General features: G+C 36.6%; 1 protein-coding gene across 1 annotated transcript in view; it reads right to left on the bottom strand.

Annotated features, from left to right (window-relative positions):
* Window positions 1-1883: 1883 nt before the first annotated feature.
* LOC109086120 (ubiquitin carboxyl-terminal hydrolase 24-like) overlaps window positions 1884-18780 on the bottom strand; it is a 59330-nt gene continuing 42433 nt past the window's right edge. The window contains exons 43-68 of the mRNA XM_042747039.1: window positions 18564-18708; window positions 18331-18450; window positions 17298-17423; window positions 15311-15409; window positions 15139-15221; window positions 14891-15032; window positions 14690-14809; window positions 14264-14484; window positions 12947-13071; window positions 12479-12620; window positions 12251-12401; window positions 11993-12088; window positions 11809-11912; window positions 11348-11461; window positions 9789-9996; window positions 9531-9620; window positions 9036-9138; window positions 8149-8270; window positions 7955-8068; window positions 7554-7619; window positions 7401-7467; window positions 7228-7306; window positions 6027-6102; window positions 5835-5921; window positions 4866-4976; window positions 1884-4742 (exon numbers count right to left, since the gene is read on the bottom strand). Coding sequence (XP_042602973.1) covers window positions 4680-4742; window positions 4866-4976; window positions 5835-5921; window positions 6027-6102; window positions 7228-7306; window positions 7401-7467; window positions 7554-7619; window positions 7955-8068; window positions 8149-8270; window positions 9036-9138; window positions 9531-9620; window positions 9789-9996; window positions 11348-11461; window positions 11809-11912; window positions 11993-12088; window positions 12251-12401; window positions 12479-12620; window positions 12947-13071; window positions 14264-14484; window positions 14690-14809; window positions 14891-15032; window positions 15139-15221; window positions 15311-15409; window positions 17298-17423; window positions 18331-18450; window positions 18564-18708 — 2974 coding nt within the window. The 3' untranslated portion in view covers window positions 1884-4679. The remainder of the gene's footprint in view (window positions 4743-4865; window positions 4977-5834; window positions 5922-6026; window positions 6103-7227; window positions 7307-7400; window positions 7468-7553; window positions 7620-7954; window positions 8069-8148; window positions 8271-9035; window positions 9139-9530; window positions 9621-9788; window positions 9997-11347; window positions 11462-11808; window positions 11913-11992; window positions 12089-12250; window positions 12402-12478; window positions 12621-12946; window positions 13072-14263; window positions 14485-14689; window positions 14810-14890; window positions 15033-15138; window positions 15222-15310; window positions 15410-17297; window positions 17424-18330; window positions 18451-18563; window positions 18709-18780) is intronic.

The raw sequence follows: 18780 nt of genomic DNA, 5'->3' as shown, positions 1-18780 counted from the left end.
TTGTCCGAATGCCAGAAGCGTGTGACGGAAATGTTACGCCCCTTGCCACACCGTGATGCGTGGCCACTGCGGTGTGTTCCAAATGGAATATATCGCCCTCTGAAAAGGCACTTCGGATTGAAAACAATCATGGCCGCCATATCGAAGGGTCGTTCCAAACAGAAGAGCTCAAAACTGGCCACTTCAAATGGCCCTTCAGAATGAAGGATTTTGAAGGGTACAACTGATGGACACTTCGGGTTCCCATGATCCTCTGCGCAGATTCTTTGCATGATGACGCCGCCTCTGTGTGGGCATGTGATGATGACGCAGAAGGGCACTTCAAGAAACAAGTTGTTTGGTCCCTTACAGCCTTCAACCCTTCGAAGTTCTCACTCCGGAGGGTAAACCCTTTGAAGGGATTAGCGCATAGGGATGAGCCCTTCCGAATGGAACACCGGCGCTACAAGACAAAACCAATAAAACCCATTACAAATGAGCCATTTGTTGCATCCAGTGGGAACATAATTACGGATTATAATGACTTAAACTGTGTTTTTACAAGTTGCATTGCACCACGCCGCGAAAACATAAAACCATGTTGGCATTTGTGATCGGAGAAATGCCAAACGACAAACACTACTCTACAGTGTTTAAAACGCGCGTTTTAATCATCAGTGGAAAATCCTTTACATATGTAAACATACTTACAGACTCTGAGTCAGAAACCGACACTAGTCTTCTGTCCCAGAATCAGAAAACAGTCCTCCATAAAATGTGCTGCACACACTCGAATATTTGGGTGGAACTGTTCTGGAACAGTGTTGTAAATACAACTTAACCACTGATTTCTAGTTGTGTCCTCTATTAGAAGGCAAAACAAAGTAGTCTCGCTTTCACAACGAAACACAGCGTCTCCACAACATGGCAGCGGCGGCAACAGCGAGAATAAAAGTTACACCTTCTTTCTTTGCGTGAACATTTCGGCGGTGTTATGCAAATATTCCCACATCGTGATGTGGACACGTGGGGGCATTTAAATGAGGCATTTTAGGAGGGCGTGGTCAACTCTTAACTTTTATAAAGAATATCTATATCTCCTTGGTATTTTCATTAAGCTTATCGGTGTGGATCAAAATGTCTTAAACAAAACAAATAGAAAGTAAACCTAAAAAATCATAACATGAAACCCACAAATCCTGAATCTGTTTTACAACTGTGGATTCATCAAAACATGATTTGGTGTATCTGAGCAACTTTAACCTGCATCTATCTTTCAGTTGAAGGTTTCATGTGAAGACTCGTGGACACTGACAGGCTGTCAGGGTCTGTTGCATGGTTCTGTCGTTCGTGGGGCATTTGCTTTGGGAAACACCTGTGTAGTTCATACATCTGGAGGAGATATAGGAGCTGCCGCCATCGCCACCTGCTGCAGGCACTGCCTGTCCCACAAGCCGTCTGACCACTTTTGCTAAAAGTTACATTTAACAGTAGTAAAGCGAGCATTAGATGACAGTTAACTATAAAAACAGAGAAAATAAGCATGTACGAAATATAGAATATTAGTCAATATATTTAAAATATGTAGCAATACTGCTTAATAAAAAAAAAAAAAAAAAAAAATCTACAATATCGGTAACCGATATTATAGAATAGATGATACCACTTTGATTTTTACGGGACCAGCACTTATCATTTTTATGTTTACACACATTCTCAATTGAAACAGGTATATTTTCACTTTTTCTGGCAAGAGCATTATCTCCTATTATGCATGTGCACAGTGTATAAGAGTGTAATTCTTTTTATAAATGTGAATTTTTATTATGCAGACTTTATGACAACTTCATGTAATGGTCTACTTCAGACTTGGCACATACAAAATCACACAGTCTGAAAAGTTGTGCATTCCAGTTTTTCCTTTTTATATCAAATGTTTTCATTGTCAAACTCTGATGTACAAATTAAAATGTGGTTTTAACATGCATTAACAGATTCCTTTACACATCATACACACTCGCAGCAGAAAAGAATCAAAGAATCACCAGTTATTAAAAACTCTTTAAGCATCTTTAACCCTGTCCTGACACCCAACTTAAAAATCACAGATCTACCGAGCGGTTGGTACAGCATCTACAGGTGTAGGAAAGGTGAAAAAATATGGATTGCAGGGAGGAGGATCAGATTTGTGGATAGATTTAACACACCCTGTTCACTCAAGTACACCATATTTTTAAAGAAGACTACAGCACTGGTTATAAACCGTAACCCCACCATATCTTACAGGCTCCTTTAGTGAAAACCTAAGTAGGCAGTTAAGCTGAAATTAGTGTGATATCTTTGCAAATGTGCACATTTCAGCAAAATAATAAAGATGCCTTATGTTTAGTCACTGAATGAATTGATGAATTCTCTCCTCTATTGTAACTGAACCATGTGCCTTGAAACATTTCAAAATAATCCTCCAGTTATCCTAAAACCTGTCTAACTAATCGTCCCAAACACTTACCACATCTGCTGCAGTGAATTAGCAGTGAACCATTTACTGATTCAAAGCATGAAGGCAGTTGTGAGTACTGCAGTGTTTTGCTGACTATTAGAGGCCAAAACTAAGAGAAAGAGACAAAAAGTCACCAGCCTTAACAGGATTTCTGGTTTTAACCAGGCCTTTGGGCTGACCAGTCTTGAGTTTAGTTGCCTCAAGGTACTATATCAGCAAACCAGGTTGGCCACGTTGAACCAATTTAAGATGGTCTGATAGTCTAGAGTTTACGTGCCCAAAACTCTCCAAAAACCAGCTGACTCCATTATCTTAAACCAGTCTAAGCTGGCTTGCTTTTCTGATCAGGCTGGTCTGTTGGCTGGTATTAAATGTTTTTGGACACTAAACCACCTAAACACAATGTAGCCGGGCTGAGACACCAGCATACACCAGCAAATCCACTTAGAATGGTTTAAGATTTGTTCTATAAACCAGCTTCTCTCAGTGGTTACAGCCAGTTTATGCAGTTCTTTTCCAGCAATAAAGTCTCTCACACGTACAAACATGCACAGAAGCGTGTGAAAGTTGCAAAGAGCAAGGGACTGAGGTAAAAAGCAGCACTAATGTTTGTGTGAGGTGGCATTGAGGTCCTTCCGCTGTAAACATTTAAGCAATGTCACTAAGTGTTCTAGTCTAAATACAAAATGAGCAGCAAGCGGCAGCTGAATCACCCTGCAGACTCCTTGAAAGCAGGACATCACAGGCTCGGCTCAAACAAGTGATCGTGACGCATGAGACACCGCCTGTGTCCTCATATGGCACTCTGAGTTGAGCGCGGCCGAGCCATCTGAGTATTCGTGTGTGCGTTGTTATTGTAATGTCGAGTGGGTTCAGGCATTTGTGTAGCACGATGTGTCCACTGGTTTGTCTCAAGGCGAGGACGCGAGCGGCGTAGGGGAGGAGTCGAGTAAAGGCACTGTACTACTGTGTGAGAACTTTCCTGTCCCTCCAACAACCTCCGTCTTTCTCTTTCCCCTCCCCCTTCACCCCCTTCACACCCCATCCTCGCCTTGTCATCCGATTTGCATTGCGTAAGGCAGACTGAGCGGAAAAGATGCAGATAAACAAACAAAAAAAGGACAAATTTGGCAAAATAAACCCTGAAAAGTGTCTTCATGTCCACAGATCTTAATACCAAAGCAGCACGAGACAACATCAAAACAGATGTACAGAAAGAAATGAGACAGTTTTTCAATGACAAACTCTGCTGATTGTGGCACTCATTGTCTTTCAGGAAGAAGAAAAGCTCGTTGGACAGTAGCGTCTCTGTGTGTTGCATATGTGTCTCCGGACGCATCTGCTGATGCAATGTGTCTTCCGCCGTAAGGTCCATCCTCAATGTCCAACATCATATTTCTGTCTAGCACTTGCGTAAACAGCTTGTCTCTTTTGCTGCATGCTGTTCCTATCCAAGAACCTCAATGGACAGAGAGCAGCGAGGGACGTCCGTTATTGTCTCCACGTGATGAATTTCTCACAAACTGAATTCAAATATAAAGTGCTTTAAAAAAATACCAGCAAGAAAAAGGAAAAACGTTGTGATTATTTGACTCTCAGAGACTTGGCAAGTTCTTCTTTTTTTCGAATAAATTTGAGGCACCTCTCAAACAGATCCACAAAAAATAAAGAAAATCAGTAAAGGATTCTTAAAAATATTATTTTACATTTGAAATTACACTTATGGAACACATCTTTACATTTCTCATGAATATTATCTACTTACATTGGCAAATATACGCTGACTGCTTTTAAAACACCCGGTCTGGCACCATAGTAGTAGTTCGGCATAAAAACGCCAAGGAAACGAACGCCTTCGTTTTTATTAAGTCCAACTGGTCTGACAGAACTCATCAAGCCAGACGAAACATCGAAATAACTTGCAAGACCTGAACTCTAATTTAATCCAGCCAAGTTTTAACCAACAGAAAAAAAAAAAAAAAAAAAAAAAAAAAAACATATTCGCCTCTGTTCACTTTTCGGGCGAGGCGGACCGAAGAGTGAACGCTCTGACCGGCCCTTTGGCTGCTACTGGTCCCTCCATTTCCAGTCTCTAGAAGATCAAATGCAGTTTTCTGATTGTCTGTTTAGAGCCACAACATCTCTCTGTCGGAGGAAACTTTTTCTGTGTTGTTTTGTTGTGTAAAAACAATGAGAAGCGTTATGGATCCACATCTTCTAGATCACTTCGAGAATCGCCCAACATCATGGGGGATTCAGATCCCTGAGAGAAAGAGAGGTGGAAATGGTAAAAGAGTAAATGTAATGCTTTATTAAACACTAGTGTATTTTATTATGTAATGTAACTGATAATGGACTGCTGAATTAATGACAGACAGAGCTCTACCTGTCTGAGGCTTCTGTCTGAGTTCTCATTGGCTGGGCTGCCATCTGATCCATTACTGCTGCCGGACTGCTCCTTCTCGTTCAGTAAAGCTGTGGCATAAGCTAAAGTGTCCTAAACACAAAAACCAGCATTCACTAAACTTCACTCAGCAGTTCACATGCTATCCTAATGACTCCATTAACCATTTAAACCATTTATTTAAAGATACACATCTTGTACATTTTAAGACAAAATACAAGCTTAAAATCATTAGCCGGGTTTCCATCTAAAGTTGCGAATTTAACTTATTTCGCAAAATTGGAATATCGCACAAAACATTTGCGAACAAGCACCGTTTCCATTCCAACGAGTCAAAGAGAACAAAATCGCCACTTCCCTGATAAACATGCACTATACATCACTAAGAAAAGTAGGAGAAGCTATTGAATATAATAATTTTACTATATAATACATTACCTGCACCTCAGAACGAGCAGACAAAACACAATGAATGCAGTTATTGCTTTCGGAGGTGGATGCTGTTGTTTGGGAACGCAGTCGTTTAACAATTCTGGCAGGCAATTATACAGAAATACTCTGACGACAGACTTTGCTCGGGCATTTTCGAATGACCATGTAACAACATTTCAAATGCTGTGGAACAAGATCGGTCTGCTGGTTAGTCAGGATTTACTGTCACACAGTGCAAATTCACATTACTTTTTTCATGCACTTGGAGGAATTTTTTCGCAAAATGCATTTCCATCTCCCATTATTCACATTATCCCTTTTTCGCACAAGTAAAAAAAAACGAATTATGGCATTTTTATTCGAAATTCACTTGATTCTGATGCGATACTTCAAAATGCGCATAAAAACAGGGTGATGGAAACCCAGCTATTGTAATAAGCTATTAATGTTGAAATTTCAAGTTTGAGAAATATATAAATGTAAAGAATAAACTTGTGTGAAGAATTGTGAGTGCAGTACCTGTGCTGAGATGGTGCGCTGGAAGGTTTTAGCTGTGGACGTCTCATTCGATACATTACTCTGAGGTGTCCAGTAGTGCTCAGACATCTGAAAGACAGGAGAACGGGAATTCAACAATGGATGCTATTGTGTGTGTGTGTGTGTGTGTGTGTGTGTGTGTGTGTGTGTGTGTGTGTATCTGTGGTCTCTTGCCTTCTTCTGAAGCCACTGCACTGCCCAACTCCAATGTCCTGAGAGCTCTTTAAAATAGTCCTTAGCTGGAGAACATCTAAAAGAAACACATTGTTTACATTTAACATCACTTCTGCCAGAAACACGGATATTGGAAGCAGAAAATATTAGACAGTATTTATTCCGATTTCAAATAGCAATTTAATAAATAGCACTAAAGTTACCAATCTTTTCTACTGTACATTAAAATGTTTTTCTTCAAGTGGAATTATTGTTTAAAAATAAGAAAAATAGTAGACATTTAATATATCAGGCATGTAATTTCAGGCACTGGCTTAACATAACAACAATACGGATGCACAAATATAAAAATTCTGTCCGTTACTGATAATTATGTTTTCATTATACACGATAACTGGTAAATGCCTGATAATCAAATTCAATACTTTTTTCTCTAAATGAAGGAAAAGTAATACTAGTGCTGTCAAATGATTAAACACGTCCAAAATAAAAGTTTGTTTACATAATATGTGTGTGTATAATGTGTAGATTTATTATGTATATATAAATTCAAACACATGCATGTATATATTTAAGAAAAATATGTTATGTATATATGTTTGATATATTTACATATAATATACAATAAAAGAATTTAAATATATACATGTAAATATTTAAAAATATTTACTGTATGTGTGTGTATTTATATATACATAATAAATATACACAGTACACACACATATATTAAGTAAACAAAAACATTTATTTTGGATGCGATTAATCGTTTGACAGCACTACTTAAAACTAAACTGCTAGAAAGGCAAGTGAATTCAACATCACAATCCCAATTATGAAAGCATGAAAATCAACACTTATTCTGAGATTTGTTATAGATTACATTTAATAGTGTTATTAATTTAACGTTAAATGTTAAACATTTAAAAGTGTTAGATGACAGAAAAGGTAAATGTAAAATTAGAGGAAATTAGCATAAACATTTTAAATATCCAATATTGACAGATACAATATATCAAAAAATATATTTAATATAATATATTGACAGAGTCAATATGTTAAAAAATATTGTCTGATAACCAAAATGGCTCTATTATATCATATATCCCTAAAACACAATACTATTATATAGAATTACATTCATCTATGTTAATACCCATATTGAGTGAATATTCCTAATTTGATGCCAGTGCTCTACACTCACTTCTGTGCCAGCGTGACCAGGAACTTCACACACTGATAGCAGCGACTGCTGTCCACGTTGTTGCTCTGATGCATCAAAGCTGTGAAAGAACGAGAATCACATATTAGCACAAATTAACTGAATCTTACAAACACTCCCACAGATAGATCCAAATTATATACAGTAGTTCTTACCCAAAAGGCCCTTTTCAGATTCAAATGCATATTTGAGCCTCTGAGACTGCAGAGGGTCCTCTATCATCTGACAGGTCAAAGGAAGAGTGGCGTTACATGATTCTAAACTATAACAATAAACTGTTTTCAAGACAGCACATGGCCATCACTCACCAGGATCTCTAGGAGCATCTGAAAAACGTTCTTCAGTTCGTGAGGAGGAGCCGTTTCCAGATGGTTCTACAAGTCACACCAACATGTCATCAAGAAACATTGTTGTAAGTTTATTTTAACACAAACGCAGGCAGGGATCAACTCAACAACTATATTTCTGCTGAGATTACTTTGGGTTGCATAATTGTATTTTTGTACAGTATATGATATTTTTTCGCTTTACACAATATACGTACAAATGTTATACAACTATATATTTTCCTATAAATATAAGTACAATAAAATAATAAATAATTAATTATAACTGCAAATAAATAACATTTAAATAATTCATTATTAAAAACAAAGTATCAATACATTTTATTTATTCTAATTAGAATTTAAAATGTCAGGGTACTGACCTTGAGTAAGTGTAGGACTCCCAGTGAGAAAGGTTCATTACAGAATGAGCAATATGTGATCATCTCTATGAGAAACGACAATGGGCCGGACAATTCGCGCATGGCAAACATCACCTGAAAGACATGTGACTCAATCAGTAGTGTGCAATACAGACAGACAGAGACAGCAGTGAGAGAATAAGAGGCAGCACTACCTCCATGAGATACCCCTGGCCTTCAGCTTTGAAGAGCAGTGTGTTGATGTCTGGATGTAGAGGCAGGAGGGGTGAAGATGGAGCCACCAGTCCTGAGGAAGCATGCTTGAACACTCCTTGAGCTGAACACATGACAACAGTATTCACATATTACTCTTACTTCACTCACATTTCTAAACATACAGAAGACTGCACTAATAAATGAATGCTTTATTCAACTTTGCTGGTTATATTAAAATTTCTATTTTTTTATGTAAACTACCATTCAAATATTTGTGGTCAGTAAGATTTGATAAAAAAATACAGTAGAAACAATAATGTGAAATATTATTAGAATTTAAAATAATTTGCATTATGTGTCACAAGATCCTTCAGAAATAATGCTCAAGAAACATTCCTGCTTATTACCAATACTGAAAACAAATGTACTGATTAATATGTTTGTTCAGTTTCAGTATTCTTTTATGAATATAAAGTTCAGAAGAGCAGCGTTTGTTTGAAAGATAAATCTTTTGTAACATTCTAAATGTTTTACTGTCACTTTTGATCAAATTAACACATCCTTTCTGAATAAAAGTATTAATTTCTTTCACAAAAAACCCATATCAATTATAAAATGTATTAAAAAGTATTATCTTTTTGCCTCGTTTTCATTGTTCTGTGAAAAAGCAAAAAACAAACAAAAAAAAACAACAACCAAAAAAAACCTCAAATATGTGGAAAAAAGTATTTTCTTTTTAGTACACATTAGAATTTGATTTCGTTTGCAAACTACAATTTCCATTTTTTTGTTTACTTGTTTTTTGTCAGTAAGTTTTTATGCCCTTATAATAGTTTTCATTACTGATAATAACTTTGGTGTGTGTTCAGAAATCGTGTGTTCTCACCCTCCATCCTCTGAGACGTGAGGTCTGTTTGCAGCACGATCAGGGCCAGAGTGTTGTGAAGATGCAGGAACTCTCGAGCCTGTGCCGAACTCCAGCGCCGGTGCTGAAACACAAAACCAGCAGAACATTCAACGGTGTAGGTCAACATGTGCACCTAAAGGGACAGTTCACCAAAAAATTAAAGTTCTGTTATCATTTACACACCCTCATGTTATTCCAAACCAACATAAATCAACTAAACGAAAACTTTACCAACCGTAAACCCCAATATTCAAAAGCCGTAGAACACTGCAGTACCTGGTTGTTTAAACATTAAAATACCAACATACCAAAAACATCAAAAAATCTTCTATCACATACAACAGACAAAACTAATACAGGTTTGAAAGGACATGAGGGTGAGTAAATGGTGACAAGAGTTTCATTTTTGGGTGGACTATCTCTTTAAGCAAGCAGTAAACCCCAATATTCAAAAGCCGTAGAACACTGCAGTACCTGGTTGTTTTGCCGGTTGGGTCCCAGAAGGAAGACGAGCATCCGACGATAAGCAGAATGTTTTAGCAGCAGCTGACACGGCCCACAGCCCTAAAACAAATCATCAGTGAATAACTGTTCCATAGGTTCTATGTGTTGCTTCAGAAGACAGAATATCAGTTGTATGGGCCACTTTTATGGTACTTTTTTTTTTTTTTTTTTTGGACCTTACTATCTATTTTCTTAATGGACATCAGTGAGTGACATCATTATTCTCACCTTCTGAGCAAAGTTACTGAAGAGGCTGAAGTACTGAGAGCAGTTCTTGCAGTTATCCGGGATGTCCTTATCCAATAAAGAGAGCAGCATGTCCAAAAGACAGTCCAACCCAGCATCCTGGAAGTACAAAGCGCTCTCCAGTGTCTTCTCCAGGATGGTGGCCACCACGATACGGACCTCCCGCACACTGCATTCCAACAGACAGATCCTACAGAGAGAGAAAAACATGTCCTTCATGAGGTTCATCCATTAACAATGTTAATTCAGTTGACTTTCAACCAGTTTTTGCATGAACATGTGGTAGGAGACGCTGGATGTTGGTGTATCTGAGCTGGTGGGGAGGTCTGTGGAAACTTTCCCTGCAGAGCCAGCTCTACCCAGGGCGAAACGTTTTTATGAAATTACGGCTCCAGGTTTCTATTGATAAGGGAAACTATTTGTTTTGCTGAAAGTGTGTCAAAGCTGGATCATAAAACCATCGGGAAAATTCCCTGGCTTCTGCTGAGGTGTTGCATGATAATCGAGGCAGCCCTAACATTCGATACGAACCAGCCAATCGTGTTGCAGGGCACAACGGCCCTCCTTACTCCCAATCCGGAGTACCTTTAGTCATGCTAGATCGCTCTTACATGCTCTACACATTAACATCCCTGTACTGGCCCATATTTCAGGTTGACACAAAGCAGCTGTAGCTGTACCCCACATATGCTATTGATTTTCAATGCTATGATTATGACCACACACACTTACACTCACACAAACAAGGGTGTTCACGATAGTTGGCTTTGGGGGAACAGGGCACTAGCTAAAACAAAAGTGTTTGTTTAGTTGTTATGGTAGAAACCAGTTCAAGTTAAATGTACAGTGGCCTCAAAACATATTTGAATAATTATGGATACTTAAATGCTACTTGGTTTGATATTTTGCAAATTTAAGTGTCCTATACTTTTTGGTGTCAGAGATCAGATGTGCTAAAACATTAGTCACATTTAAATGCAGACTCAAAACTCATCTGTTTAGCTGTGCATTTATTGAATGAGCACTGTGCAATGTCCGAACTGATTGCATTATATTTTATATATAATCATTTTCTATTTTTAACTGTTCGATTTTAAACCTTTTAAATCAATTTTTAAATCATTTTCAAAGGATTTAAATTCCTTGTTTTATTGTTGTGATTATTTTTATTATTATTTTCTTTTCTTTTATGTAAAGCACTTTGAATTACCATTGTGTATGAAATGTGCTATATAAATAAACTTGCCTTGCCTATTAAATTTACACAAGTGATTTAGTCAAGAGCAGTGAGAGATTTTCTCTCTTCTGTTGTTTGATTAATATGAATGACAGACAGCAGGAATTTTAGACTGCTGTCACTTTAAGAGCTACCCATTTAATCGTGTCTACAGGTATATCTCCTGCCCTTAATAGATATAAAGCTGTATAAAGATATATGTGTTTCATGTCTGTGTGCCAATAGTCTGGTTAATTTTACTATTTACTAGCCAGTGGCGATTTTATTGGCAATGTGTGCATAGAGGGTTGGATGTGATGCTCACTTGATGATCTCCCGCCCTTCAGGTGCCACCAGGTACTGGACCATCCATTGACACGCCTCGCTACTCTTGGACAACAAAACCTCCACGGTAGCGATCCACTCCTCTGTGTCCACCCTGAGAGAGAAGACGTCAGAGTTCCCACACTGATTAAATAAACCGATAAAAGCCACAACTGGGAGACTTGTTTAATGAGATATTGACTTTTTTTATTATTAAGATTTTGCTCATATTTTATGCACGTTCACAGTGCATTACAAATGAAGTTTATTTTAAAGGATCAATTCCAATTAATAAATAAATGTTTAAAAAAACATTTCTTCATTATTTAAAAAATATTTAATTTCAATTAAATATAGTCTTTTTTTCCACCACTAGTTCTTGTCTTTGTAATAGCTGAACAATAATAACACTGTGTGAACGGGCCTTGAGTTTAAGTATTGTAAACAAATGCATCATCCCACCTGAGTTTCTTTTTGGTACGCAGGTACGTGTGGAAGAGGAACAGGACAGCCAGCTGCAGGCTGGTTTTAGCCATGGCCTGATATGATGGATGCTTTAACTTTGTCTGAAAAACAGTATAAAGGTAAAATGTGAGTACAGGAGATATAGAGCACTTATAAAAGAGGCTGAACGCTCAGAGCTTACCGCGTTGACAGAAGCCAGAGACAGTGTGAAGTTGAAGTAATCACTGTTGTAAACGTCCCTGTTCTTCATGAACTTCAGATTTTCATCTCTCACCATCTATGCATCACAAAAAAAAAAAAAAAAAAAACTTTTTTTTTGAGAAAACAACAAAATGTCTGAAACACTATGAATAATATAATTACAGTTTCAGTATAGTATGATGCTGTCAGACCTGGAACATTTGAATTGCAATGCATGAAAAGGCCTTAAAATCTCTACCTGATAGATCCTAGCAGGCATCTTTTCCACAAACAGACCCTTCTTCTCTCCTTTCTTGACCAAGCGTGTGAGCAGGGTGAGGCGGTCATTGTTGGCCCTGGGTGGCCGTGGGGAGGACTGCGGTGAGATCTCCGGAGATGACGGGGCTGACCTGAGGTGAAGGATTATAAACATTAATAAGTGTATCCATATTAAAATGTTCATGCAGGAAATAAAACGCTGACTCACAGTGAGAGATCCTCTGCCTCCTGTCTCATGATGCTGACTCGACTCTTTTTGGGCAGAACGGGGGAGTTCTGGTCACTGATGCGCTGGTAGAACAGCATATAGGCGTTCCAGTAGCGCCGCCGCACATCTGGGTAGGGGTTAGCTATAGCATGTGAATACAGTGGCAAAACGTTAATATAATATAGCCATAAGTGATAATGAAAATGACAATGTGACATTTAATCTATGTAAGACTAAGTTAAGATAAAAATACTGGTACAAATAAATAAATAAATAAATCACCGGTCAATAACAGTGAAACCAGTTCATGATTACCACAGTAAAAAATATTATTCTAACAAATAAATAAATAAATTAAAATAAACATAAATAGGCCTCAGTTTGAGTTCATGTAAAAGTCAAATTATTATTTTACTGACTTGGGGGTGAAGTAATTTATATGCATTTAAGGAAATATTAATAACTTACATTGGTCATAAACTTTGGGTCTGTACTCTCCTCCGAAACACTCATACTCCAGAGTCTCATCGTTCATGTCAAACTCTTCCACGACATTGTCATTAAACTTATACCAGCGTCCTCGTGAACTACCCCTAAAAGAAAATAAAGCATTAAAAATTGCATGTTACAGACATTGCTTAGCTCTGCTTGGACACCCAAACATTCCTTCTTTCCCTCAAAAAACGCACCAGTTTAAAGCACCATCACGCTGCCAAGCATCTGGGACAGTTTAAAGCTCTCATAAAAACACTCTTGCCAAAAACAGAAGCACGCCCCCCCAGGGACCCATAAATACACATACATACATACACACAGAGGGGCAAAAGACCTCCCAGAAACATGTTTTAGATATTATAGGTTTGCTGAAGTGTGTATTATATATAGACTGTGCGTTATGGAAATAGACTCTGCAGCAGGGGAGGCAAGGGGGTAGTGTCTGCTCAAAAAATTGGATGAGAAAATAATCGATATTACAAAAATGAAACAACGCTAACATTACTAGTAAATATAACATTAAAAGTATAAAACTCACTCGTTGTTATAAAGTAACACTGTCCAACAGCGACACCCACAGGTAAAGTTACAACAGAGACCCCTTAGCATGCCGTTCCTTTACAACCCAGTACAAGCACTTTGACCTAAAATGTTTATTTGAAGTACTAACTAAAAAGTTAGGATTTCAATAACTGAACAACATATCAACATGTTTACAGTCCTCTGATGTAGGTTAAAGCTCACATGACATGGAGAAAAACAACTTGGAATAGTTTTAGCATGTTAATGGATATGATGATGTTAGTGTGTTTGGTCTTGGTGGATTATATCTGCCACACGCTCCTGCTGCTGCAGAGCAAATATGGACTTGCTAATGTCAATGAATATACAGACATGCGTTGTGAACATGTAAGATCTGATGCTGCAAGAATAAAGACACATAAATCCCATAGCAGGTCTAGACAGGTGGAGCTGGGGATGTGGAGGTTTTCAGCAGCAGAGGCCAATGAACCTGTGTCATGCAGTAAATTATGTGATTAGTAGCAGACTGCATGTAAAGGATCTATCAGCCTAGAGTTTCATAACTAAAGTAGATACAGTATTTATCAACTCATAAATCCCAGTTTGGAAAATCATGGTGTAACTTATAAGGCCTGATAAGAAGAGGTGTGCTACCATCTTCCAAGTCATCAAACTCTCACCATTAACTTGGGACAGCAAGTAAACACCTAGCAACCACCCCGAATACCCCAGAAACACGTTAACAGACACTCTCTCTTGCCATCTCACCGGCGGTCTTTGATGAATGAGTAATAGTGTCCTGCGTGGGCCTGTCCGCTGTGGACCACCACTCCCACCAGTTCATAGTTCTCAGAGATGGTGACCTTCTTCCGAGGTGATCCCCCTGATCCAGCCTCGCCCCCTCTCCCGTTCTCTCCATGATCAGCACTTGAATCCTGACGGGCCATTCCTGACACCGTGTACGGCTCCATGTTCAGCACCCAGGGGAACTAAAAGTGAACACAAATTAGTGAAGTATATGCAAATCAATTGTATATTACTATTCAAAAGTTTAAGGTTGGTAAGATTTTGTTTTTAAATGAGCAAGAATATATTAAATTAAACAAAAGTAAGATTTTTGGTGAGTTATTAGTTGCAGGCCAACACTACATAACATATGAACTTAAACAGAGCTGACACTGCATATAAACTTACTCTGATCTGCTCATCGTATTTGATGGACCGGCCACTTTCCCAGTCAAAGCCAAATCGCATGAGGTGGATGACCAGCACGCTGGGCAGAGACTTTATACAGGTCCGCTTCACAGTGGTCCGCTGCAACACAGAATGTGTGAGTACAAAGTATAGCTGTATTTCCCTTTAGTTCTTTAGGAATGAAAACACATCAGACTGTACCTTCTCTTTACATTTCTCGCAGTAATAAGCATTGCTGCCATCCAGGACTTCTCCTCTGACAAACTGATCGAGAGAGATCTCCAGACTCTGACAGGACGTCACCCCCAAGTTCAGAGCCATGAACGTCTCCTCACGCTCATACCTACAAAGCAAACCCAAAAACAAACTCAAGGTAATGTTATAAAGAAGTCATGGGTTTGGAATGATATTTGAGTGAGTAAACAATGAGCTGATCCTTTAAGGCTTACCTGTGTGGGCAGTCTTTGCATATCTTCTGATCAGAGAAAATGCCCTGGAATGTGTTCTTGAAGATCTGCTCTCGACCGATTTTCTATAAGGGTGAAAATGAGGAGAATTGAAGACACACTTCAGACTGTGTATGAGCACTTGAGTATGCAAGGGACTTCAGGTGAGCTGTACCTTTAGATGTTCATCAAGCTGATCCACCAGACTGGTGAAGAACTCATAAGCATCCTGCTGTTCTCGCACGTATAATTCTTTATTCCACATCTTAAATATCTGCATCAAGACCAACCAAGTGATGAGAACAATGAAGTACTTAATTTTCATTAAGTGAAATTAAAAATAAACAATTAAATAAAATAAAATATCTAATATAAAAAAAACTAAAATATAATAGCCCTATGAAATCCGTTTAATTTTTTCCTAAATTCCGTTTAATTTTTTTCTAATGTTTAGGGCCCTATGAAATCAGTTTTATTTTTTCCTAAATTCCGTTTTTTCCGCTTTCATTTTTCTGGATTTGTTTTTTTCCCGTTTAAATTTTTCCAACTCCTTTTTAATAGTTAAATTAAATTTTAGTAATCAAAAAGCATATCTAATGAATTAAAATCATGAAACTTATACATTTCCACATCAATTTATTAAAAGTTTAACAAAAATTACATATTTAGGGCTCTATGAAATGTTTTATTTTTTATTGTTACCAAATTCTGTGTTTTAGCATGTCTAATTATTTGAATGAATAAAACAACTTAATTTATAAAAAAAATCTTAAAGTAGCCATATGAATTTTTTTGTGTATTTACATTTTTCTGGTTCTCAAATTAAGGCATAAAACATTAATTTCATTTATCTTTTAATTACTGAAAATTAAGCAAACTTTATTTTTTGGCAAACAAATGGGATTTACTATTACATTTAAAACATGGAAGAAATGTTGTGTGATTATTCCTTTAAAAAAAATGTTTGTATCCTTTTAGTAGTAGTAGTAGTAGTAGTAGTAGTAGTATGCTATGTAAACTCTACTGAAAAACAGTAATAGTCACAATGTCTTCAAATCAAACCGGACTTTAATTTTGACGGGTTGCCGTTAATACCTTTACAGTTCTGTGTATGTGATATGACACTAGTTTTACTCGAATCAAACGGTCAAATGCTCTTGAAGTGACTCAGAGCAGTTCTGGAGATGTTGCTCATGTGTTAAAGTCCTCATTTAGTGAGGCGGCAGATGCTGAAATCACCGCGAGCGTCACGCACGCTTCAGTATATGTGTAGTAGATGAAACCACGCTTCAGCGCCATTCATTAATAGAGACACGCAGAACATGCTGGATTCATATGTAAATCATCTTTTGTGGCTTAATATTTACAGATACTAGTCCATATCGCGATTTAATTTAAGTGTAATGACCTACTCTTGATTAATTCATTCAAAATGTCATAAATTCCGTGACATTCCACGTTAAACTGTGAATTCTGTTTTTATGACTGGATTCCGCGATTCCTTCCGCGTTTTTCGCATTGCGGAAATCATAGGGCCCGCATTGCGAATCATAGTACTCTATTGTTGTACTTTTATATGTATATATATATATATATATATATATATATATATATATATATATATATATGTATACATATATATATATATATATATGTATCATATATATATATATATATATATGTATATATATATATATATATATATATATATATGTATATATATATATATATATATATATATATATATATATATTATTATATATATATATATATATATATATATATATATATATATATATATATATATATATATATATATATATATATATATATATATATAAGTACAACAATATAAGTAGAGTGCATTTGCACACTCTATTGTTGTACTATATATATATATATATATATATAGTACAACATAGAGTGCATTTTTAATATCCATAACTTTCATTTAAGCATCTAAATTTGTTATTTTTTTTTTCTTAAATTCTCTGGAGTATCTAATAAACTACAGATAAATTAAATGTTGTATTTAAACAGGTTTTTCACCTGACTTAAGAAATTTTTCTTTAGTATTTTATACATTTGGTAGCATCTATTCCAAATTCAGTTCACTGTGTGCATATCAATAGTTCCAGACATATCATAACAGTGGATCTCACCTTCCAGAAGTTTTCAGGTATGTAGTACTGTAGTTTGCTCTCCATCAGGTGACCAAACAGAGACTGTACCTGACAGAACACACTCTCCTCTGGGTTTTCAATGTCATCTTCAATTGACAAGACAGCCTACAACACACACAAGGTTGAAATTGTTACTGAAACCTATTATAAAGACAAACACCTTAAAAAATGTATTAAAATAGAAATTAAATGAATAAATAATAAAAAAAAGTAGGTTAAAATATTAGTATAATAGTCTAATGTCAGTAATATACTACCACATAAACATTTTTTATTATAATCAATGTTGAAAACTCTTTACTGCTTAATATTTTGGTGGAAACTATTACTTGTTTTTACTATTACAGGATTTTTTAATGAACAGAACTGATTTAAAACCAACAATACTTTGACACATAAATGTATTTTCTGTCCTTTTGATCAATTTAACGTGTCCTTGCTGAATAATAGTGTTATCTAAAAAAAAATCTAAAACTTTTTAATGGCAGTTTACATAATTATATATATATATATATATATATATATATATATATATATATATATATATATATATATATATATATGAGACCTTGTAAAAGTTCATAAACTATAAATGTAGGGAACAATAGGATAAAACAACTAAATAGAATTGCAATGCAAATAACTTCAGTTTCAATATTTTCAAAACTGGTCTGATTTATATATCAGTAAATATTGGATTCATTCACTGCAGTATTGTTGAGTATGATGTTTTTAATTGTGTAACATGCGTCATCATAGGTAGAAGGAAAAAATGTGTGCTAATGTTTTTAAGAAAATATACTAAAACTAATCAAAAACTAAACAAAAAATACATTTTCAAATATGAAAAAAATGACATTTTAAAACAAACTAGGTCGTTCTAACACAAAAAGCAATACAGCAATTGATACTCCCTTGATCCAGTTCACTCCTATTACTTCAAGGTTAGGACGTCACCTAGTGGAGAGAATGTGTGCTAAACCTACACTAGTGATAAAAGAGCAACATTTACCTCAGGCAAACCAGGCTGCATGTAGAGCTGCTGGAACACTGCATTCATATAACAGGTCGCACCTCCGTTCTTCAGTCCAACAAACCCAGACACAGAGCGACTGTCTACAGGAGGAAGATACTGACAACACACACACACACACACACACACAATGAGACAGGAATGAATGCAAGTACATCTGTTGGAAGTTCTTCTAGCATAATTCATTTCCTCCAAGAGATTTAAGGACTCACATCAAACTCTTTGGTGAGAGACGGGTCAGACTGGTGGTGCATGGACAGCAGTTCTTTAGTGATGAGCTGCAGATCAGTAAGAGAGCTGTCGGCCAACATGACCAGCACCTCGTACGCCGCCAGACGACTGCCGACCGTGCTGCACCTGAGACACAGACACAATTACTAAAGCTAGCTGAAGCAACTTGCTTATCAATGTGTTTAAATGAAAGCATTT

This window comes from Cyprinus carpio, chromosome B20, assembly GCF_018340385.1.
Source record: "Cyprinus carpio isolate SPL01 chromosome B20, ASM1834038v1, whole genome shotgun sequence".
Classification (NCBI taxonomy): Eukaryota; Metazoa; Chordata; class Actinopteri; order Cypriniformes; family Cyprinidae; genus Cyprinus; species Cyprinus carpio.
Note: the sequence above shows the minus strand (reverse complement) of the source record. Positions and strands in the feature narration are given on the sequence as shown.